The sequence below is a fragment of the Drosophila mauritiana genome, chromosome X, assembly GCF_004382145.1.
Source record: "Drosophila mauritiana strain mau12 chromosome X, ASM438214v1, whole genome shotgun sequence".
NCBI lineage: Eukaryota > Metazoa > Arthropoda > Insecta > Diptera > Drosophilidae > Drosophila > Drosophila mauritiana.
In genome coordinates, this window is record NC_046672.1 from 10,649,147 (window position 1) to 10,673,036 (window position 23,890).

The window sequence follows — 23,890 nt, forward strand, 5'->3', positions numbered from 1 at the left end:
TTTTGACATATTTCGTAGATATCCGTGGATACTGCACAGATACAAGCCACAGTTGGCAGTTTTGGAAAATGGCAAACGCATATAGATCGTTTTTTTTAGGTTATTTTTTAAATTTTTTAAGTTATTTGAGATATTTGAGTACTTTTTAGTTTCTTTTACTAAGTTCTATAGATTAAATACAACATATATGTACTTAACGTAGCAAAAGCCGAATTTATGCTTAAAGTATCTTTAAGATTCGTAGAACCTCATTCAGTCCATTCAACCCAATCAAAGTTACGACTTCAATCCGTTAGGTTTTCTAGAAAATGTGTCAGCAATCGTGGTTGGAATGGGGATACTTGGCTTAGGCACTTGGCCAAAAAGCCTCCAAGAAATTAACAATTGCCACCTTTGTTGGCGAAATTCAAGCATTCAGATCCGCCTGGCTCTTCTTCGCTCCGATGTTTTGTTAACAATTTTTAGTTGGCTTAAATAAACGCTGGAAAGTGAAAACCCAATACGATACTGAGTTCATGAAATGAGTCACGTACTAGCCGCAATATTTATCTATCTAACTAAATCGTTTCAACTGGACTCGCATGATTGCTGTTACGTTTTTTGTTTTTTTGTAACTTTGTTTTCAAAGTTGCAATCCGCGTTTTATGTTGACCAATTAGCTGTTTCAGGGTCAAGTTAATGATTCAATTAGCATTTGTCATCATTGTTATTGCTTCTCCTGTGCGGCGGCGGTATAATTGATCCCCCAGATCGTGGGAATATTCATAATGATGTGTGGATCACACATGATCACGCCCAACCAGCATCATAAGTAGATCATGAATATGAATAAATACTGTACATTTACGAAAAGAGTTAAGATCATAAATATATATTCACAAAATTTAGCAATCTAAGTTGATCCAGAGTTGCTCCACAAATGGGTTAAATAATCCAGATTATATACCATCTAACTAGCATCTAGCATCTATATGTTAGATGTTCAAGTCGAGACCCTTCACCATACAAGTTGACCAGTGGCATGCGTCATACATAGGTGGCAAGCAAGGCGACATGAATGGATGCAGCAGTGGCGTCCAACTTCGCGGTTCGAGCTCGCTGGGATTGGAAGTGGTCTCGGCGGGTATAAAAGCGACTGCCGCGCCGGTGTGGAATCATTAGACAAGTGTCGAACGGCGCGTGCGCATCATAGTCTTGGAGGAGCAGTTAGCCACCAGAGAGCAGTGAACACCACAAACAGGCAGCCACAACATGAAGTGCTTTGTAAGGATTCGCCAGAGGATCTCTCGTGGATTACAATTTCGCAAAAACTAGAAAATTAGTTAAAAAAGTGAATCTCAGTTTTCAAAGCAATATATTCCAAATGCTTGTTGTTCATTGTTAAATTATAAAGTGTATTCACATTTTAGTTTAAAGTTGAAACATAAAATCTTTGGTAAATGTTGTTAAATATTTGATTTTAACATATAAATATTGTTTTTCTTCTTTTTTTGAAATTGTTGAATATATTTTAGGTTGCTTTTGAGAATTTGTTAAACAAAATACTGCTGTTAAAAACTACTTTTCACTTTATTGAATTATGTGATTTAAATATTTTTGAAGTGGTAACCTTTTGATTATGATGCATTTTGGTGACCCTTTATTCTCGCGCAGTTTATCCTGATAGCGACCAGTCTGGTGCTGAGTGCATGTGCCCAGGACGCGGCGGATTCTGACCTGGAGCAGGTGGCATCCGCATCGGCACCGGATGCGGTGGCCGTGGAGGATCAGGTGAGCGCCGCCAGCAGCTATGCGCCGCTGCAGGATAAGAAGCAGGAGAAGCGCTATGTTGGTGGATACGGTGGCTACGGAGCGGGCTACGGCGCTGGATACGGCGGCTATGGCGCCGGATATGGCGCAGGATACGGCGGCTATGGCTCTGGCCTGGGAGCCGGCTACGGAGGAGCGTACGGCAGTGGCGTCGGTGTTGGCGTGGACAGCTACTACAATCCGTACAGCTCGCGAGCTCTGGGTGGATTAGGTGAGGGTGAGCTTGAGAGGAGACTGCCAGTTTCTTGCCAAAGACTCGTAGTATACCAACGCTGTTTCTCAATCCCCAGATGGTGCTGCAGTGGCCGGATACGGAGGCTATGGATCCACTCTGGGCGGCTATGGATCCGCTCTGGGCGGCTATGGATCGGGACTGAGCGGCTATGGTGGCTCCTACAACTCGAATCCCTACGCCCTGTCCTACTACAACAGCAGGCTGGGCGCTGGAGCCGGCACTGGGTATCCGTACTACAACACCCGGTTCGGAGCCGGTGGCTATCCATCCAGTTACTATACGAGCAACTACGGCAACAGCGTGGTGGGCGGCGGCTTGGGCGCATTGGGCGGAGTGCCGCCCATCGGATCGGGCTATAACTACGGTTCCGGAATCTCGGGAACCGTCTACTAGACGCCGCACGGCCCAACGTTCAAGATCTAAGCTAGTGGAATTTATTTTTTTTCATCGATATATTTTTTTCTAACTTTATTTTTATTAAAAGATGCTATAAAAGAAAAACAATATTATAATCGTCATTTAGCTAGTTAGTTTATAAGTATATATGTAATGTAATCTCATTGGGGAGATGGATATGCGCCATGCTTGTCCTTGATCACCCAGAAGGAGTCGACAATGGCGCCGTTCTGGTCATCGGACACCTGCTCGAAGTGAAGATGCGTGCCATTGTGTGCCTTCAAGCGCGTGTATCCGTAATCCTAATGAGATTATAGAATTATAAATTTAAGTATTCCGTTTCGTCATTAAGCAGGTGATTCACTTACATTGCTATGGTAGGCGTTCCAGATGGGCAAATCGTTGGAGAAGGGCTCGCGCTCCTCCTTGCAGCCGGCGGAACCCGTGATGATCTGGATGGGCGCCTTGGGATTGGTGTATGGCGCCTCGGCACTGCCATTGTACACCTTGTAGTCGTAGATTGGCCACAGGCGCGTGTAGAAGTGCTCGTGCGCAAAGATCTCCACGTCGACGCCGTGCTTGTAGAACAGATCCTCCAGGCCGAACCACTTGAGCATGGGCAGACCCTGGCGAATGTACGTCTCCAGCTGGCTATTGCAATCGTACTCCTTGTCGTCGCTGCAGTACATCGGTCGGTGGCCGTAGGTGATGATCCACGGACGTTTGGCCCGATTCTCGGGCAAATTGGCCTCGGCCAGGTCGCGTTCCAGCCACTCGAATTGCTTGGTCAGCAACTTGAAGCCATAGCTGAGGAAGTAGTAGACCTCCGTGGAGAAGGAGACAAAGTGCACGGGTCCCAAGTTGAAGCTATACCACAAGCTGTCCGTTTCGCCGGGCATATTGAAGCGGGCGCGATAGTTGGAGAAGTTGCTGTGGTGGGCCAAAGTTAGTTAGGTTGGAAAAGTGAACACACCGGCATCACCTAATACTTACTACTTCTCCTCATGATTGCCCGGACAAACCATGTAGGGCACATAGGCAGCCACTGACTCGATCTGGCGCATGAATGCATCACCCACGGCGGCGTTCGAGGTGTCCATGTCGTAGGCAAAGTCACCCACATGGATGATGGCATCGTACATGCCTCGCTCCGTGTCCTGCTGCAGTCGGCCCATCGACTGGGCATTCTCGTTGCCCATGTCCCCGAAAATGGCCAACGAGGGCGACCACTTCTCACCCGCCGGTGGCGTCTTGAAGTTGAACACCGCCGACCAACCGAGCGGACTGCCGCAGCTGTACTCGTACCGTGTGTCCGGCTCCAGATCCTTCAGCTCCACATTGTGTATGTACTGAGTGCGAGCCTTCTTGCCGCCATCCACGAATCGCTGCCAGGTGCCGTTTACCACTATTGGCTCGTCTTTTAGATAGTTTCGCGAGAATTTAACCACCGAGGCGTTGGGGGAACTCCGAGTCGACCATGTCACCACAATATCACGCAGATTGTCTACAACAAAGATCATTAGCTGGGATTATTTTCACTTTTAAAGATCACCTATCCTTAAACCAATTTAAAACTCCCTTGAATTTGAAAAGACTTCCTCCTTGCATTTCAGACTTAAGACTAAAGAATCAGTAGGCCATAATCATTGCCACTCATACATAGGTGTTTTTATTTAAGCGTATACTGCAATTACATTTCATTAAAAATATATAGTTAGTCAAAAGATATATAGGTTTCCCGAAGGAGGATAGTTTCTTGGTCCGATTGCTGCGAATATAAATCATTCGAATTTGTGCCCGAATTTAAAATACTTCAGTAAAATATCACAAAGTTTTTCAGTTGAGATCAGACTGGTACGGTCCATGCTTGTCCTTGACCACCCAGAAGCTATCGATGACCTCGCCCTTCTTGTCATCGGACACCTGCTCGAAATGCAGATGGGTGCGGTTGTGGGCCTTCAGTCGAAGATACCCAAAGTCCTGGCTGTGGAAGGCACTCCACGGAGGCATGCGCTTGAAGAATGGCTCCCTGCCCTCGTGGTTGCCGGCAGCTCCCGAAATGATGTGTATTGGTGCACCGGGATTCACATACGGCTCGGCCAGCGATCCATTGAAGACGGTGTAGTTGTACATGGGCCACATGCGCTCGTAGCAGTGCTCGTGTGCCCACAATTCCACATCAACGCCATATAGATAGAATAGCGGTTCCAACCCAAAGAAATCCAGCATGGGCAGACCCTTTCGCACGAGGGTCTCATGATTGGCGCAGTCATCTCCGTTGTCATTGCTGCAGTACATGGGTCGATGGCCGTAGGTGATAATCCAGGGACGCTTCTTTCGGTTTTCCGGCTTATTGGCCTCAATCAAATCCCGCTCCAGCCAGTCGTACTGCATAACGATCTGCTTGATCCCGAACTTGGTGAAGTAGTAGACTTCTGTGCTGAAACCGATGAAGTGCACCGGTCCAAGGTCAAAGCTGTAGAACATGTTATCCGATCCACCCGGCATGCTGAAGCGATTGATGTAGTGCGAAAAGTTGCTGTGGGTTGAAAGGGAAAAATCCTCATATCAGTCATCATCATCATCATCGGAATTGGCTTGTGGTGTAGCACTTACTACTTCTCCTCATGGTTGCCCACGCACACCATATACGGCAAGTAGGCGGCAATGGTCTCCACCTGGCGCATAAACTCGTCGCCGACCTCTCCGTTTTCCCAGTCCATGTCATAGGCGAAGTCTCCCACATGGATGATGGCGTCGTACTGGCCGCTCTGCGTTTCACGCTGCAGCGCTGGAAGGGAAGCCGCATTCACCACGCCCATATCGCCGTAGATCGCCAACGAGGGCGACCAGTCGGCGTGATCGAATCGCGTCCGGAACCAATAGGTGGCGGACCAGCCCAACTCACTGCCGCAGTGGTAGAGATAGGTGCTATTCGGTTTCAGGTGGGACAGCGTCACCTGCGTTCGGATGGGTTTCATGGATTAGATGCCTTCGATTGTCGCTCTTGCTGCGTCGTCGTTACTCACACGATGTATGTACTGGGTGGCCTTTTTGGCGCCGCCGTCCACGAATTTTGTGGGCATCTGCGCCGCCTTCACTCGCTGATGCATTCCATCGATGCCGAACTCACAAATGGATTCGTTGGTGTTGTCGCGCGTGTTCCAGGTGACGACAATGTCGAGCACGGTTTCTGCAGGAGCACACTGATTAACTAGGAGCTTAACACTGAGCATGTCACATATTTACAAAAGTTGTCTATAAGATGAAGTCAACTTTCAACGGATTCAAAAAACCATTTGATTGATCGTTGAATTCTCAATTGAGTTCTTCACATTCTTATGATACTGAATCATTTTATCCCAAAACAATAAGTACAATGAAAAGTTCCAGATATTTATTGTAAAGATACTAGGCATTTAAACAACAATCAGTGTACAGTCGGATTGCCGTGACTATAATACACCCGGTACTCGGATTTCATGTACTTATTGATAGTAAAAACCGATCGGGTACATAGAGCCCTTAGTCCCTAAACATTGATCCTAATAAGTATATCAAGTACATCCCATACACATTATAAACAATTACTTAAAACAGCAGAGCCCGAGTACCAGTTATTGAACATCAAGTAGCATGCGACAGAGATAAGAAACTAAGTTCATTTACGTTCTTATCAGCTTATGTTAAATGCACACTTAAAAGCGCTTGCATATGTGTAAATGCTGCGTTTGTAAAATTGGCTAAGTATAAAACTGTAGTTTGTTTCGGGCTGGGTTGAGATATTTGGATAAGGAATGCTATATATATAATGCTATAGTTTGTGATCGAATCAGGTCGAGGCGAATGTGCGCTACTAATACTGCCTGTTGCTATTGATGCGTGTTATGCCTCGAGAGACTCCTTTAGCTTGAATTGATTCGGTTCTGGTTCAGTTTCGGTAGCTTCCGTGCTTGGATTTCACCAACCAAAAGTCATCGATGATGGCGCCGTCCTTGTCGTCGGACACCTGCTCGAAGTGGATATGTGTGCGATTGTGGGCCTTGAGCCGTGTGTAGCCATAGTCCTGGCTGTGAAAAGCGCTCCACTCGGGTATTTTGCCCTTGAACGGTTCTCTTCCCTCCTTGCAGCCGGCGGATCCTGTGACGATGTGCACAGGAGCACCAGGATCCTCGTACGGCGAATCCTTCAGCGTTCCATTGCGCACAACGTAATCGTAAATGGGCCAGAGTCTCTCGTAGGAGTGCTCGTGCGCCCAGATGGCCACGTCCACGCCGAACTCGTACAGCAGCGGCTCCAATCCGAACGTGTGTACGAAGGGCCAGCCCACCCGCGTGAGAGTCTCTGAGTGGGTGCAGTCGTTGTCGTTCTCATTGCTGCAGTACATGGGTCGATGACCGTACAAGATGATCCACGGGCGCTTGCTCCGATTCTCTGGCAGATTGGCCTTGGCCAGATCCTCACGCAACCATTCGAACTGGAATACCAGCGACTTTAAACCGTAGTTGAGAAAGTAGTAGACCTCCGTGCTAATGCCCACAAAGTGCACGGGTCCCAGATCAAAGCTGTAGAACAGGTTCTCCGTACCTCCCGGCATGCTGAAGCGGGCACGATAGTTGGAGAAGTTGCTGCAACACCAACAATTAGATCCTGCTCCTACCAAAAAAACATTCTACTCTCTGCTCTACTAGCTACTCACAACTTCTCCTCGTGATTGCCGGGAACCACCATGTATGGCAGGTAGGCAGCCACCGTTTCGATCTGCCGCATGAACTCATCCCCCACGCGCGCATTCTTCGTGTTCATGTCGTAGGCGAAGTCACCCACATGGATGATGGCATCGTACATGCCGCGCTGCGTCTCCTGCTGCAATCGGGCCAGGGATTGGGCATTCTCATTGCCCATATCCCCGTAGATAGCTAGCGATGGCGACCAGTCAACGGATGCCGAGGGCACTGTGCGAAACTGGAAGATGGCCGACCAGCCGAAATCGCTACCGCAATGGTAAGAGTATGTGGCATTTGGCTCCAGGTCCCTAAGCGTCACCTAAGCAAAGTAAGCAATAAGTTTCTCTCTCTCTCTGGTGCATCAACAGCGATGTCAAGGTGGATCGATTGTTTGTTAAGAGATGGAGTGCAAGCAATCCTGGCTCATTGGTTCTTAAATTGGTCCTTAGAGCCGGATCATAGATTGCATTCCTCTTACATTCTCACAAATCGATCTACTTGAATCGTTTGATCGGTTGCTTTCTCTGTGCATACCCTGTGGATGAACTGCGTGGCCTGCTTGTGACCGCCGTCCACGAATTTAGTGGCCGTTCCCCGGGCCTGTTGGGTGAGCCTGACCTGTCCGTCTACCAGTTGACCGTACTCCACCACGCTGACCGCACCCACTTCCTGATCCGGCGGCAGGCTGCGCGTGGACCAAGTGACGACTATCTCGCTATCGGTGCGTTCTGCTCCAGACGACAAGCGGATATCGAGAAACGGGGAAGAGTAAAAGAAAAACAAACTTGAGCAATTTCGTTGGTCCAAAGTTGGTGCGTTTCAAATGAAAGAAAAACAAACAATTAGCCCCCATCCGGCATCTAATATCATTTAGATTTGGCATTAATACTGATTACTCAACATGAAAATGTATGGATTTGTGGTATATAAACAATCAACTCGAATTCCAGATTTGCCACGATAATGATTCGCTTAATTAAAGTTGATTGAAACAACTGCTACTTGGTTACTTTAATGAATAACTTCAATCCCATTAGCATCGCTTGTGCCAAATTGAATTGGAATCTGTAATGGGTGCAGGGTCGTCCAGTCATTCATGACCAAATGTTACTGTCCAATAAAACCCTGATATTTTTGCTTTGCAGCGACGTTCCATTGTTTGCTCCATCCTTATCGCCAACCCAATAGTAACTAGAAACTAGAACACAAAGCCAAATGGCCGGTGGGATGACGATCGACCTTATCGGCAAATAAGAGGCCCCACAGGGAGCCAAAGTCTATCACTCTTTGGGTTGCATTTGAGGGTTTTGAAGTTTGCAATGCCCGCGTTATCGTAGACAACAGTGGGGCCCCAATAAAGCGGATTAATGATATTTTTTTGGGGGGGGAATCACCTCATTACAAAAAAGGCTGGCCGAGCGGCTCACGTTCTAATCTTGTTCAGTTTTTCGCCAATCGCACTGCACAGCGATTAAGTTTATCATTGTGCACGAGCACATTCACAGTGGCATACTTTAATTGTTTATTAATTTTTTTGTTTGACCTGCCACCCCATCAGGCCCTAAATAATAAGTGCTTGAATTTATTGCTGCTTCCAAACATTCGGAATTAGATGTTATTACTTTTGGAGCAAAAAACAGATTGTAGTAAGCCTCAAGCAGATAAGCCGGTTTTCTGGCACTTTCGATTATAAATAGAAAGCTATATTTATACAATATTTGAGAAAACCTTATTGTTGTAACTAACGATCGTATAGATATTAACTACAATTAAAAATTACTACGATCTGATGGGCGATTTGCAATTGTTCATCCCATTTATAGCCGCGACGACACTGAGAATCATTTTATGTAGCAAACGATTCTGGGCGGGATTGGAAAACAAATATTGATATCACTCGATAAGTGCCGCGGGAATTGCGTACTATACGATCAATGTGTTTTTCAAAACCATATGTGATAATACACATAAAGGAAAATGTAAGTATAATTTAATTATTTATAAGTCTAATTAACATGTTGCAGCTGGTAATGTGAATAAAATTGAATACGTAGCAAGTTTGCTTTCCTACGCGATAGATTTGTAATATTAGAAACATATATGCCAAGCTATCAATTTTCTCCCAGTGTATTCTAACACTAATGCAACGCTGCAGGTGAGCAATTTACATAATGCGAAAAGTAAAGAAGCTCGCACTCACCTCCAAAGGCCAGATGCACTTGCTCCGGCTGATAGTGGACGATGTCGACCTCCTGGTCGGTGGGAGTGCTCCTAATCCCCGGAAGAAGCAGCACCAGCAGGAGCAGCGACGCCAGCAGAGCGAATTGCAGTCGCTGCATTTTTACCGTTTCGTAGTTACTTGTTGTTGTTATTGCACTGTAACACAGTCAGCAAAAACATTGCCAAATCACAATTGCGTCGTTGTCAAAGTGGGGACACTCGGCTCGGGGAGTCGCTGGAGTTAAACGGGGGAATCGACAAATTCGCTTGCGGGAACAACAAAAAATGAGCACTAATATGGAAATATCCAGCAATTTATAAGCGCAGCCACAACAAAAACAATCCGGGTGCAGTGTGACCTTGGCCACCGAACGGCAAATACCAGTGGTCACGATTGCTCGCTGGCTACAACTATCGATAGAAAGCGATAAGTGAGCGCGTGATTTGAACTTGATACGTAAATAAATTACGTGAAAATGACAAAGCTGTTTGAGTAAAAATGAAATGGCGTTTCAAATTCAAAACAGCTCACTTGGTTATTCTATTATAATTACCTTCTGACCAATTAATCAACGATGAGTAATATGCTATTTCAATTAAATCAACCAATTAGAAATGTACGCATTATTGCAGAATATCTTTATTATATAACAGCATATGGAATGTTTTGGGGAATGAAATCACTCTAAAAGGTAAATGAAACTACATACAATTCGAGATCCTTTGTCGGACCCAATTGAATGATTGAAAACATGCGGATCGTTTTGTTCATATAAGCGCCTTCTTAGCAATAAACGTAGAAGAATATATATATTTATATAGATATATAGATTAGGGAATAGATAATATGGGTATAAATACAGGATAACAGTAGAGAGAGATAGTTTTAACAATACATACAACTAGGATAACTGGATATACGTATGTAAATAGGTTTAAGGATAACATTAGCATAACAACTAAGGACTTTTGGCAGCCTTATCGACTATGTGGCATACATGCTGTGAAATTGGCAAAGCAATTCCGCTGGACGTGGACATATACGAGTTGGTAATACATCTTACGGACAAGGAAAACTAACTACTTCTCGCCGGGGGCACCACTCGATCCCGTGCCCGCTGCACTGGGCATGCTGCTCTTGCGTTGCGCCTGCGAAATCTGCACGATCCTCGAGAGCGGCGAGTGAGTGCTGCTGGTGCTGGGTCTGGTTCCGGCGGGCAAGGGTAGCAGCCGTTGGGCGGACGTTCCGCCGGACTCGTCGATGGCCCCCGCTGGCAAGGCGCTTCCACTTCCGCCGGGCGGCGACGTGGGCGACAGTTCGCGGGCCAATGGCGAGGGTCGCAGCGAGAGGCGTCGCTGGAGCGCCGTCTGCGAGGACTGCTCCATCAAACTGGCACCTGGTGGCGGCGCCTGTCCCGGTGGAATCTGCAGAGCAGTCGGTCGCACGCTGAAGCGACGACGGAACTTGCTTTGAACAGTTGGCGCATTCGATGGACCGGCTGTTATTTGGCTTTGATTTGCGGCTCTCTCTGTGTAACTGGGTGGCGGTTCCAGCAGGGATCTGGCTGCCGGTGCGGTGGCTGCTCCTCCAGTAGGCGATATGCCCACAATAGTGGAGCGACGCGCATACAGCCGATTGGCAGCCGCCGCCTGCAGTGTCCTCGTTTGATCGCCAGCAAAGAGCGACAGGATCGGCGGCAGCTGCGGTGGCTCCAGTCCAGCATTGCCCATCTTGCGCTGCTTGCGGCTACCCCTCGATACTCCGCCTCCGCCGGCAGCTCCTCCAGCCGCTGCCGCCTGTTGCTGTTCATCAAGCACGGCATGGGTGTGCACCACCTCGAGCGCACGAATCAGATCCGCAATGGTCGTCTGTTCCAGCACATTCATATCCTTCTCGGAGGTAACCGAGAATATGCTGCTACGACGCGGAGCAGAGGCCAGCGACGATGCCGACGCTGTGGCTGGGAAGAGGCTGCCGCGACGCGCGGCCACTGCCGCCATGGCCGCCGATCCAGAGCCACTGGTGGCCAAGCTGCCGCGTCGCATCTGCATCTGGGCCAAGGCGTGCGCGGTGGGCGGATACATGCTGCCCCGGCGAGCGGATGGGGCTTGATTCTGGGTATAGATGCTCTCGCGTCGGCGCTTGCCAGCAGCCGCCTTGCGTTGATAGGCTCCACCGCTCAATGCCGATGGCGGGGTTGCTCCATCCTCCATCTGGAAGCCCATGTTCGTTAGCCCGCCGCCGCCGCTGGCCAAGCTGCCATTCGATTCGAAGGGCGGTGGAGGACCGCGTCCGTTGCGCAAATAGAATTGACTGGAGGCTGCCGTGACGGTGTTGCTGTAGTATTCCAGCGGGGATCTGGCTTGCTGCGAGATGACACCCTCGGGTACCGAGACCACGGACAACTTGCGTTCCAAATCCTGCGAGGGGCGCTTCTTCTGGAAGGGAAACAAGCGACGCAAGCCATCCGGCATGGAGAACTTCTTGACGCGACCGGCACCCGGTGATTGTTTCTTCAGCTGCTCCTCCAAAGCATCCGGCTCCAGATGGACCATGTTCGAGTTGGCTGCTCCGTTGGCACGCTGTTGTCCCTTGTAGCGCTGGTTGAATGCCTCCTGGATCTGCTGGTTGTCGCCGCTCCAAGTCCATTCGTTGTGGCTCGAACGCAGTGGCCTCTCGCTCTGCCAGCGAGGTGCCTCCAGATTGAAATCGGAGCAGGCACGTGCTCTTGGACGTCGCGGAGATGTGAACTCGTTGACCGTCGAGAACGACCATTCGCTGGCCAGGATCTGGGAGTCGGAGAATCCATGATAGCCACCATAGAGCGCCGCATCCTCCTGCTCCGCCGGCGGTGGCTTCACCGTGGCCAGTGCGCTGACCACCTTGGCCAGCAAATCGGTGGTCTGGCGGTAAGCCTCCGCCGTCTCGAACGTCTTCTCGCGATCCAGTTTGCTCAGCTCTGTATCGGAATTGGCGTGCACCATGCCCACCTCCCTTTGGGCGGCCACCATGTCGGCGCACACGGAGAATGCCCTCTTCCGGCTGGGAATGGGAGCCGGCTCTACGCGGTACATGCTCAGATCCGGACACGAATTGGAACGTGGCAGTGTGTAGGCAATATCTACATCGGTGTACACAGGCTGATAGGATTAATACGATATAACAAATTCGGGTTCATATAAGTATAGTCAATAGTAAGAGTTTAGATTTCCAGTCCAAGTGTGTTGAAGTTTGGGAGTCATATTTGGAGTTCCAAAGAGTGTCGAATGTGGAGTTGGTGTTGTACATGTAAAGAGAATAGTTTGGATTAGTGTTCGACCTTTGTATCGTGGGCAGTAGTTAATCATCCAATTGTCGGACTGATTTGGGCTAGCACTGTCTATATAAACTCGCTGTGGGTCCATTGGAAATCTCTGGCTATATTACTTACATCGGCTGCTCTTCTTTTTCTGCTCAGTCTTAGCCTTATTCTTCGGCTTCTTTCTATTTCCCTTTCGACAAAACTAGAACGGAGAACAGCGGCTATTTAAGATTTTGGATTACGTCTAAGAATACTGGCTAATTGCAACGTGGATACGAGGATACCGCTTAGTCGGACACGAAACATTGAAGGTACTCCCAGCGAAAATCTCTCTGCAAGATCAATGGTTAGTTAGCCCCTTTTGGAGGTGCACAATTGGACACGAGTGCATAATCATATCAAGGAATATTTTATATAGTTAATAATAGTATAGTTAATGTCGTTGCCCAGTTATATTGTAATCATCCTTAATCTTTATATTAAATTTCCCGTTTATATATTTAGCTTGTTAGCAATGTTTTTTAGCTAATGGTTATTAATTCGTTAGTTGCGAAAACTTGTCAAATTTTTAGGTATAAGAATTTGGTTATATTACCCTGGATAACTAATATAAAGTATGAAATGAATTAATACTTAATTAAACTACTAATATTATTTTAAAATTCCCAAGTTAAAGTGCAATCCCATTTTGGAACTGAGTGCTAGCCCATTTGTGAGATGTCCATGGATGACGGGAATCGTTTACCTTCACTTTGAGGATGTACAGCTCGTTGAGCATTCGCCGGAGGTAGCCCACATCCTTGGTGACACCAGACCAGATGCGATTCTGGGTGGCCTTCAGGTTGGAGGACAACTGCTGCTCCAGGTACGCCAGCTTCTTGCTCTGGAGGCCCCTGTTTTCATGCCGAATGCGCGAATGTTAAATGATGTTGATTATTGTTCGATGGTTAGATCATGCAAAAGACACGAAACGTAGGACATGCAATGGATATTGATGCAGCCCAACACTTACCGAGTGATAAATGTCATGATCATCACCAGGTATCCCAGGGAGAAGATGAACCAAACGATCACAAAGATCTGATAGACCACGAACCAGCCGCCGAACTCCTTGGGCTATTGGTAAATTTAAGACTATAGTTATATGGAGTCTCGAAGTTATGCTTTAGGGCAACTCACCTGGTTGGATCCAAATGTGGGCACATAGTCACCAAATCCTATCGTTGTGGTGGTCACATAGCTGTAGTACAGCGAAATGGAATAGGGCCAGTTCTCGAAGTAGGTGAACACCCACGAGGGCAGCAGCAGGAAGAGAGCTATTCCCGGAATCAGGGCAATCACCACCGTGGTGATCAATCCCAGCTGCGGCGGAACATAGTGCATGTCCGTGGACATCTTGTACTTTTTGTAGCGTCTGTAGATCGCTTCAAACTGGTGAGGAAACCAATATATATATATATGATTTATGGTGACATCTTGAATTTTATTTCCCCACTCACCGTACGTCCAAAGTATTCGCCCAGGCCGGCAAAGAGGATTCCATTGACGGGGATGCCAATCACCGAGTACGCAATCATGATCATCCGTCCGGCAAAGGTGGTGGGCGATATGTTGCCATATCCCACCGTGGAGCACACGGTGAAGGCAAAGAAGAAGGCATGGTAGAAGGTCCACGTGAAGGGCGTATCATCATATGTCGGCGGCAATGTAACCGGTTTGTCACAGTAATCCGAGATCCGTTGAAGAATCTCATCCTGGGTGGTTGTATTCTTGTCGCCCAGCTCCTCCAGCAGATACTCTGCAGCGAAAATGAATAGGGGGATAGCATGGAATTAGTGCACTTTCATGCCCGATTGAGCGTGAAATCAAATCAATTTTAATTGCCCTCCGCCATTGTGGTTCACGTGTCTAGCCGAATCCGATCCGGAAGTGAATGTGCCACCGAGCGCTGACCTTCCGCTTCCCGATGCCAAAAACAATGGGCACAAAAGAAACCCGTTACGAATCCGGCGATCGCCGATTGTTACTGAGTGGCTAACCCTAAAAAAGATTCCCCCATCGTGATATTTATTACACTTGAAAAAATTGCCGCTCGGATTTGATTGAATGGTGATTGAATTGAATAAATCTGCTGAAAACTATGCTATAGACATCGCTTATTATATGAATATTGTATCTATGCAGCGTTTTAAAACATTCCAAATTGGAAAACCTTGCTTCGCATTGTTTTTCTCGCAGTGTTCGGATCGCCATAGGCGATCACCACGTTCATGACCTGACCCGGACGATGTGGCTCCGGGTAATTGAAATGCGCTGGATGAACGACACCAGTCGGTTTCATTGAAAGATATTCATCGGGCACATAAATTGAGATCGTTTAGCGAATCTTGCTGTAGGTCAGTTGTAAGAAGTGGAGCTTTTTCGATCGGATTTGACTTCTGGGAATTAATTAAGCGACGAGACATTGAACGATATCAGATTACGCAATGATTCCGAAGTGATTGTATTAACTATGGGAAGTAATCAATTGAAATTGAGTCAATAAACCCCCTAGTTTGCGTTCAAGACCCACCAATATACAATCTTCAAGTATTCGCGATTATCAAACAGCTCTGATATAACTGAATCAAAAACGATTACACAATCTATGAATAGATAGAGATTATCAAGTTTGGCTTGCAATCTATCACTTGTTTTCGCTCTTTGAATGATTCAACTATTGAATGAGACCGGTCATTGAATGGCCATTATGCTAATTGATTAATTCCCAGATTGATTGATGTCTAGAACCGTTCCAACCGGAACGGATGCTCCCTAATCACTGCTGATCCTTCATCGTTTTTCCTTATCAGCGTGTCAGTTGAGATTTTCATGATCGGCTGTCTAACCTTTATGGCCAAGTTTATCGGACTCGAGTCTAGAGGGAGCATTCTACTATTCGGCAGATTGCCCGAATGCAAGTGCAATCATTCAATAAAACCCTGAGCCTCGTGCAAATGCAAGCAATTTTTGAGTTACCCCTCGTAATCTTTTAACGAATTGCATAATTCAATAAATGCGTCCGCGGACTCTGAAGGCAAGTGGGCACCAACAAAGGGACTTGCAGTCATCTGGGTGTCATTCCATCTCATCTCGCATCTGGCATCTCTCATCGCTGATCTCTGATCACAGCGGGACACAATTGGGGGCAATTCAGAGATTAACAGCTACAACAACCAACTATATATCCGCCATATAGTGGGTATATGCCACAGACGAACGGTCACAATTTAATCGCCTTTGTGGATCTTGATTGCGGGCAATTTGTTCATAGAAGTCGATCATTATCTCGAATTCTTGCAGGTCCTCTCGACTCGCCTCTCTGGCTTACGCTGATTATCTTGATGATTGAGTGCGGCCCGGAAAAGTTTGTGGCAAACAAATTGATAAATTAATTCAATTAAAGCTCTCCCAAGCGACGCAGTGCATCAAACCGTCTGAGGTCGAGGTCAGTGGATGCAGATGCAGCTAGGTCCCCCCTCTTTTCGAGATCGAAACATTCTCCAATACAAAAATCATCTGAAGAGGTACTGCTACCTATTTTTTAATACTTTTTTTATAATACCTAATGAAAGCCCCACTAATTAATATGCCACTCTAAATATTTAATGTCCATAATTCGCACTTCCTGTCTTTAAGTTAACTCATCGCTTTAAAATAGACCTTGCATTATATATTTGCGACAAGTCTTTGCGAATATAAAGCCTAAGCTATTTAAATCAATTATTCATTTTAATACCCCTCATATTAAGCTGTGGTATAACGGGTTTCAATGCAGGGTGCATCAAGTTATTAATTTAGTTAATGCTAACTAAAAAGCAGTGATCAATGCCTAGAGATTCTAGCCTTTTTTCAAAATGAAGAAAATCATTTATATCTTCTAAGCGAATTATTGAAGTAATATACCCCACATTCCGAATCACTAATGATCACTCACATTCCTGGGAATTCTGTTCGTGGAAGATCCCTTGACCGTGTCACTTGGCCCGGTCACCTTATCAGGTGTCAACAGCTCAAAACCTAATCTCACCGTGTTTGTGGACACTTGAAAGTCATCGGCACACGGTTGTGGTCATCGCCCATAGCCCATAGCCAATTGAAGTGCTAGGGAGTGATTATGGTGACTTTGTCCACTGGCTTTGCCTGCATAGCAAACGGAGGGAATCTAGGGAATTAACCGGGCCTAACTAACTAACATAACCCATCGATTGACCATCGAGCGACATGACTCATTCAACCGGAGTGACCTAGGTTGACCAGAGTTGAGCGTTGAGCACGACGATCGGATTCAATCCGTTACGATCCACACACGTCTTGGGTCGATGGTTACTAATTAGAGCGTTTATGGGTTATTTATTTGCATAATTAGCACATTTTATGTGCTATTTAAATCCGGATTTATTGCAATTGAAGAGGCATTAAAATAAATACATCCGAGAATGCCGATTTAGCTTGATTTAGCGTAGATATAATCGCTCTCACACCTCGATACATACTCTATATATCCACACAGATCGAATATAGAGGACGCGTTGTCTAGAGGGCAAACAGACCCTGTGATTGCCCCAGACTTGTCGAGTCGTAAACCTCACACTTTGCTCCCACATTTACGCACGTTTTGCCAAAAATAAAATACGTATCCAGATATATATATTTGTATATATATAAGATATGTATATCTTTAATAGGGGGATTTTTTTGCGCTACATACTCCAGATTAGTTTCGAGTTTATGCCTAAAGAACCCATTTGGAACTTTCTCTATTCCAATATCCTAGAACTCCTACCTAGAATTCTGGCTACAACCCATCGGAATATTCCTGTTTAGGCTCTGTAAGATAATACCTCTTAGCTATGCTGAAAGTGAACCACGCGTCGAGTAAACCTCAACATGTGGGTGTCAAAGCTTGAAAAGATTCGGACATGGCTCTAGACTTTCTATCAAAGTCGTGGGCGACTATTTAGTTGGGTTCGACGGCGTCGGGATCACATGCTCATGGATCGTCTGGTGCGGATCACGCGGCTAATTATGACTTTATGGACTAGTGGATGTGGGAGTAGTGTTATGCTGTTTGGTTTCTTTGGTAGCTCACCCACCGTTGATTGCAATTTGCGCCTTGCGCTGCTCGCCGCGCGATATCTTCTCCTCGCCGTGCTCAATATGGTAATAGATTGCCGCCCCGAACATCAGGTAGGATATGTAGAAGATGAGCAGCAGGATCCATCGATTCGGCGACATGCTCGACGGATTGTCGCACTACCTGAAAGGACAGCGAATGCAGCTAAAGATTCCAGTTTGGCACCGAAGGAATCGCAGTCGGATCGGATCGGAATGGTAAGTGGTTTTAAAATCGGTATATCAGTGGATCAGTGTTTTTTTTTAAATTTTATTTTATTCTTGTGTTGTCTGTCGTTATTTATGGTTGTATCGCCGCTAATCGAAGCTTGATTGCGATTGTCCAAGTGCTGGCCAGTCGCTCTAGTTGTTGTCTATATGTGCACGATAGGAGAGAGCAGAGATACCGGGACTATGCGGTTCCATGCCCTCCGCCCAAGCTTGTGGGTCTTATGCCTTATCCCCAAGACAATCCATCTAACACACAAATGTATCTATGTGTGTTAGCCATCTCCAGAAAGTGCCATCATAAAACCCCATCTAAGCTATTATTCTAGGACAGCTTAACCCTATGGTGGAGTACAGTACCGCCGTGTTCGTTGCAGTTGATCGATTCCCCCTGGCCGCATTCCTTGGCCAAAACCACGCGCAGCTCGTATCAAGAGTGGCCTCCTTAGCCGAATGATCGTCATCGCTGGATCGTTTCGGGAGTTGCCATCGCCAGGTTGGCGACGTCATCGAGCCTCCGAGGCTTACACCTATTGACACTTCTAATCATATCGCTCGGGGCAGAACAGGGCATTACCGCTAATTTTCCACGATTTCTAGCGGTGCAAAGTAGTCCGCCAACGATTAGCGACCGTCGCAGACGTTGCCCTCCCAGCAGTTCAGGTCCCCATCTTGGTGTGGCTCTTATCTACGAAAATATAGTGTGTGCGAATGTCTGGGGATCACAAAGGGGGCCAGGGCTATTGGGGAGGAGGGGGGGCTGCTGCTGTGGGTGTTTGGGTGTTGTGTCAACCTAAAAACTCGCCATGTGAATCGACCGACCGCACTTGGCGGCCAATTAGCGATCGCGAATGCAAAACACAGAGCGAAGTTGACAAGCCCGAATACCCAAATGCAAACTCAAAATCATCAGGTGTCAAAAGTTTTACTCATTAGAGTTGCAATGATTCGAATTTCTTGGAGAAACGGACGGACGGACAGGCCATAAAGATAAATGCTGCGGAGTTTTAGTCACCCAAAGAGCCCGTCATACTCGTTGTGAAAGTACCTGTTGTATCACCTGATAAATACTATTTATGTCCATGGATTGCAAGTCTTAAGCCATCATAAAGATATGGTGATGGTGATTGCTGGCTAATTGGCAATTGATGGTGAAAGTTCTTAGTTAATATCATAAAGATAAACGCCTTGGCGGCCGCTCAAGTCATCATCATCAATGGGGCGGGTGCAGATTTGTGGCTCCTTACAATATCATAAAGATAAAGATGGTATTGCCAGCGTGTTCGCCCTAATGAGTTCATGTTGGGGTAGTTCCTGTGGACTTTACGCGCGTGGAATCCCCCGCCAATCCACGTGAATCAACTAATCGAGCTACTTGCTCTTCTGCAGTTGCTTTGCTTTTTCGATACCTTAGTGGGTTGGTTCTATGGGTTCTATGGGTTCTATGAGTACTATGGGTTCTATTTTGAACGCTGATCTACTATCGCCGCGTATCGGTAAAGTCTTCTCATTACACGCTTGATTACATTGGGACAATTCGAATTGTTTATTCCCGTTGTTCAAGTCAAGTGATCGCTGATAACGATTCTACGATTCTACGCTACGCTCGCTGCCTTTTGTTCTGCAACGGTTTTAATTATTATTATCGCTTCTTACTGTATAATTTCTATTAAATTATCTATGGAGTAGTCTTGTTTTTTCTTTTTTTTTTAATTTTTTTTTGTTTTGTTTCGCGGCATGATGGCTATTTGGCTATTTGTCCCGCTGGCAACTAAAAAGCAACTACGGCGACTACAATAATTTGTTAACAATAAAATAAAAAATCGTCTTTTGGCTGGCGATGACGCCGTTCAATGGAAGTCTTTTCATTTATTGTGTTTCCTTTTTTTTATGTATTTATTTATTCCGAACAAACATTTCGATGACGCTGTGTGTTCCCAAACGCGATCTTTTTAACGCTTTTTTTTTCTTCCCTTTTTTTTTTCGTTTTTTTGGGCTTGTCCCCTTGGAATTCTTTTGGAGTGGAAAATTCTGCCAAAAAGTTGGCGGAAATTACTGACAATCGAATCGGTTTAATTGTAAATTAGGATCGTTATTTCAAAAAATACCAAATATGGAGGGAAGTTAATATTAATATTAATATTAACTTTCACGAGACCTGTGGAAATTTCGCAGACAAACACCCACCCACCCACAGACAACCGTCGTAAAGCCATAAAATGGAGCCACTCTTTATCGAACCGAACCCAAGTCGAACCCAAATAAAACCCTGATAAACATTCGATGATCATGTAAATGAATTAAGTCAATGTTTGACGTCAAGTGGTGTAGACAACAGAACATTTAATATGACAATAAAAGCATTTACTAATTGATAGCCCACATACTCCAGTTCATGGTGATCGTTGGGTATTTTTTGGAGAGATCGTCGAAGGATCGCTAAATCACCAAACGATCCAGGGGCACGATCCGTTGATCAGTTGATCCTCACGTGCATCCCCAAAGAATTGAAAATTCAGAATCGAGAACGGAGAATTGAGAACCGAGAAGCCCGTGTTACGTGCAGAATTGGCGGGGAAGTCGTACGGACTACGGTCGTATATTATGTGAAACAAAATTAATAAATAACAAAATATTTACATATACCGACGCTAAATAGTCGTATAATCAATAATAAATAGCAGCAACTGCAAAATGAACACGTTTAGTAAATAATCGCAAAAGTCGTCAAGCGTCAAAAGCCGTGCTGTGCTTTTCTTTCGTTTTTATTTTTTCTTTTCCAATTTTCCATTCTCAATACTCAATACTCAATTCTCCCCGGAGAAAGATGAGAGAAAATCTGGGGCGAGGGGTGGCGAAAAAGTCGCAAGAATCGCAAGCATTGTGTCCGGAGTCTGAAAAATCTGGGTGGAAATACCAGGCGGGCCTGATGAGCCTATTGGGTGCTAATGATGACATTGTTTTACAAGCCGGCGCGGCAAGATGATTAATTGAATTGCGATCTATCAATGTCTCGTTTCCTCTGTCAGTCTCGTCATCGTCTTGGTTGGTGCTTCTGGTTTTCCTTCCTGTGATAAGACTACGTCAGAGCCCCGGGCTAAACACGGCAATTAAAGACGACAGTCATGTGTCCATAGCTGGATAAAAGATTGGATAGAATTCTCAATTTTCAGCTTGCAAATCTTGAAACTATAATAATGACTTTCTTTGATTCTAAACATTTGATTTTAAACATTACATTTAAGCTTGGTAATATTTGACTAAGAAAAGCCTAATATGGATTCAGTATTTAATACCATTCCTAATCGTTTTTCCATTATGGAAGATCGACTGTAAGTCTGTACGTCACACGTATTGCCGATTGGCCTTTATCCAGCAAACGCGTTAACTGAGTTACCAACTAAACTGAACTGTTTGACGAACCGAGCGGATCTATAGTTTGGGCCATATTTGCTTATAACCAAATGCCCCATGATGGATGATGTTGGCCTAAGTGCAATCGCAAGACTTATTCGACTTCTTGAGCCCTCTGCCAATCGACTGATCGATAACAGACACATAACTGGTTGCCGTTATTTGCGCTGACTACTGCTAACGGTACATTCGTAGCGGGCGTACGTAAACGTTTTTGCATATGGTAACAACAGTTAAGCAAACACTTTTGCACTGTGAAACAATTTCGTTAATTAAATGCATTCATACTACAGATACCGTTTCGGAGGTGCGGCACTGATTGATTTACCGGATTTTGACAAAGCACTCTAAAAAACAAAACCTATCCGAGTTAAACAGAATGTTTAAGATTAATGTCATTAAAGGTTCTTGTGTGATAGTATCATGGAGTTTTGCTAAGTTATATTATATGTGAGAAAAGACTATTTGTATAAATGTGAAAACGAACTTAATTTTTTAAGAGATGCACATGGACTATTTCCGCGAGTGTAGACAGCGCGTCTGAAGTGGAGCGCACATGCGAATCCGATCGTTTAGATTGGGCCCAGAAGAACTCTAACCTGTGCACTATATGTAATCGTTTCGATTCCGGGCGTGCAATGGATCGCGCTCTTGCTCCTCTCTTCGTGGCCCACTCAGATAACGCCGTGCAAGGTGACCACGGGAACAACACCAAAAAATAATGACAGTCACACGGATGGGAGAGATTTTTAGGTTGGCGGGGTTCGGCGATAATGTGTGTTGTTTACAAGTGCACTGATTTCAAATTGAATTCCTTCTGGTATTCCTTGTTTTTCATTTATTTGCAATTTTTCCGTTTTCCGTTCCGATCCTCTTATGTTGTATGCTTCACTTTCACGATACCCACGTTTAAAAATTGTTGAACAAAAAATAAACACTCGCAGGAACCGTTGGCTTTCGCCTTTCGCTGTGTTGTGTGTAGGTTTAACTTATTACTTTTTTTTTCTTTTGGAACAAAATAGGTTGAAGAGAATCGCGAAACACTGGAAGACTGAGCGAAAAAAAAAAATAAACACTCTCGTCGATCGCGTCGCAGGACCGTTACCGTTACCGGTGCACGCTGAATTTGATGTGAAAAATGGAAGGTTGACACTTTTTGTTAACGGTGACGATCGCTCCGTCGCTTCTCGATTCCCGTAACCGTTCTGATTTAAATGGAACGCTCTGCTCCAAGCTCACGTCGGTTTCCAGTCTCTGCCGGCGTAGGCGTAGGCGTCGACGTCGCTGCCCGCTAACCGCTATTTCGGTTTCTTTTTCGCTTTTCCGTTTCGTTTTCGACAATTTCCAGCCGAGCTTTAAATTTAAAGTCGCCTTCTCTCTCCGCCCGTTTCCCGTAAGGAGCTTCACCGTTACGTTGCTACCAATTGGTTTTCAAAACGAGCTCTCCGAGTGCGGTACGTAAAATATGAAAAGAAATCAGAGCGAAGAGCTCAAAACCGCACTGCGAGCGTACAAACGGTATTAATACAATTCAACCAGCTCCTTTAACTGCCGATCGGTGAGTTAGTTCACTTATAGATGTGTAAGTATGCGGTTGTGTGCACTGTACGTGTGATCTCTAATCCAGTGCTCACTCACTTTGAGCTCTTCGCTCATGAAAACAAGAACAAGAAGACAGTTCGGAATCACTCAAAGAGGTGTGTGAGTGGCTTTTTTTTCGAGTGTGCGGGTGGGGGAGCCCCACCCCCAGCCCTGAACTAACTAAACGGAACTGAACTAAACTAAATCAAGTTGAAATGCCGATCGACGAACGGCAACTACGAATTTTGCCAGCAGTGCTCAGCCCACTAACTGCCTGCCCCCAACCTCCCCCTCCCCCTCCACCCAACACCCCCACCCCCCGCCAACCAACCAAAATCGATCGTCGCAAAAAAGAGATACTGTGTAGTAACCAACGGAATATGGGGTTAGTACAGTGGATCAAATTGTCGCCAGGATTGAACCACACATCTCAAGATCTTAATGAAAATGATATCATATTAAACTTGATATAATAATAAAAAATAATAAAATTATTATATATTTCTATAAAACTTTCTGAGCTCCCTATTCCACCCTATGAATCATTGAATATTACAATAAAAATATCCAATCCAAGTGATAACATTTCAACAACATTTCCTATAAGCCATAAAATTCGGCCCTGACATGCCCATTTAATTAACGTCAAAAACTCGATTTTATACAACCCAATTTAGTAAAAGATATCTACGCTTAAGAAAATGTGCACTCATTGGGTATTTCTTGTTACAGTAATCTTTATTGCAAATAAGTTATGGTTTGATTTTAAGGAAAACGTTTATTGTTTATATATGGTTAGAGCTAAGGTTAAATAGGACAGATAC

General features: G+C 45.5%; 3 protein-coding genes across 11 annotated transcripts; 1 reads left to right on the forward strand and 2 right to left on the reverse strand.

The window, feature by feature from the left end:
• The first annotated feature begins 1,172 nt into the window (after positions 1-1,172).
• LOC117146929 (keratin-associated protein 6-2) lies at positions 1,173-2,543 on the forward strand. Of its 2 annotated transcripts, none has more exons than XM_033313571.1 (3): positions 1,173-1,263; positions 1,654-2,026; positions 2,100-2,543. In XM_033313571.1, the coding sequence occupies exons 1-3, from the start codon at positions 1,252-1,254 to the stop codon at positions 2,435-2,437; spliced, it is 723 nt and encodes a 240-aa protein (XP_033169462.1). In that variant the 5' UTR covers positions 1,173-1,251; the 3' UTR covers positions 2,438-2,543. The 2 variants fall into 2 exon arrangements, with proteins under 2 accessions (XP_033169462.1, XP_033169463.1); XM_033313572.1 differs by having other exon boundaries at positions 1,654-2,020; positions 2,100-2,535.
• LOC117146928 (acid phosphatase type 7) lies at positions 2,513-9,771 on the reverse strand. 4 transcript variants are annotated; one of them, XM_033313569.1, is made up of 5 exons: positions 9,368-9,768; positions 5,470-5,633; positions 5,057-5,400; positions 2,809-3,370; positions 2,513-2,742 (listed from the first exon to the last, which is right to left on the reverse strand). In XM_033313569.1, exons 1-5 carry the CDS (start codon positions 9,504-9,506, stop codon positions 2,602-2,604), a joined length of 1,350 nt encoding a protein of 449 aa, XP_033169460.1. In that variant the 5' UTR covers positions 9,507-9,768; the 3' UTR covers positions 2,513-2,601. The 4 variants fall into 4 exon arrangements, with proteins under 4 accessions (XP_033169460.1, XP_033169459.1, XP_033169461.1 ...); XM_033313568.1 differs by lacking the exons at positions 5,057-5,400; positions 5,470-5,633 and adding an exon at positions 3,434-3,944 and having other exon boundaries at positions 9,368-9,764; XM_033313570.1 differs by lacking the exons at positions 2,513-2,742; positions 2,809-3,370 and adding an exon at positions 4,087-4,979 and having other exon boundaries at positions 9,368-9,771.
• Positions 9,772-10,149: 378 nt separating this feature from the next.
• LOC117147922 (open rectifier potassium channel protein 1) lies at positions 10,150-22,699 on the reverse strand. Of its 5 annotated transcripts, XM_033315045.1 has the most exons (8): positions 22,393-22,699; positions 17,825-17,988; positions 14,189-14,487; positions 13,869-14,120; positions 13,702-13,805; positions 13,435-13,582; positions 12,819-12,891; positions 10,150-12,509 (listed from the first exon to the last, which is right to left on the reverse strand). In XM_033315045.1, exons 2-8 carry the CDS (start codon positions 17,964-17,966, stop codon positions 10,468-10,470), a joined length of 3,060 nt encoding a protein of 1,019 aa, XP_033170936.1. In that variant the 5' UTR covers positions 17,967-17,988; positions 22,393-22,699; the 3' UTR covers positions 10,150-10,467. The 5 variants fall into 5 exon arrangements, with proteins under 5 accessions (XP_033170936.1, XP_033170932.1, XP_033170933.1 ...); XM_033315041.1 differs by lacking the exon at positions 12,819-12,891 and having other exon boundaries at positions 10,150-12,528; positions 22,393-22,697; XM_033315042.1 differs by lacking the exons at positions 12,819-12,891; positions 22,393-22,699 and adding an exon at positions 22,085-22,297 and having other exon boundaries at positions 10,150-12,528.
• Positions 22,700-23,890: the final 1,191 nt, after the last annotated feature.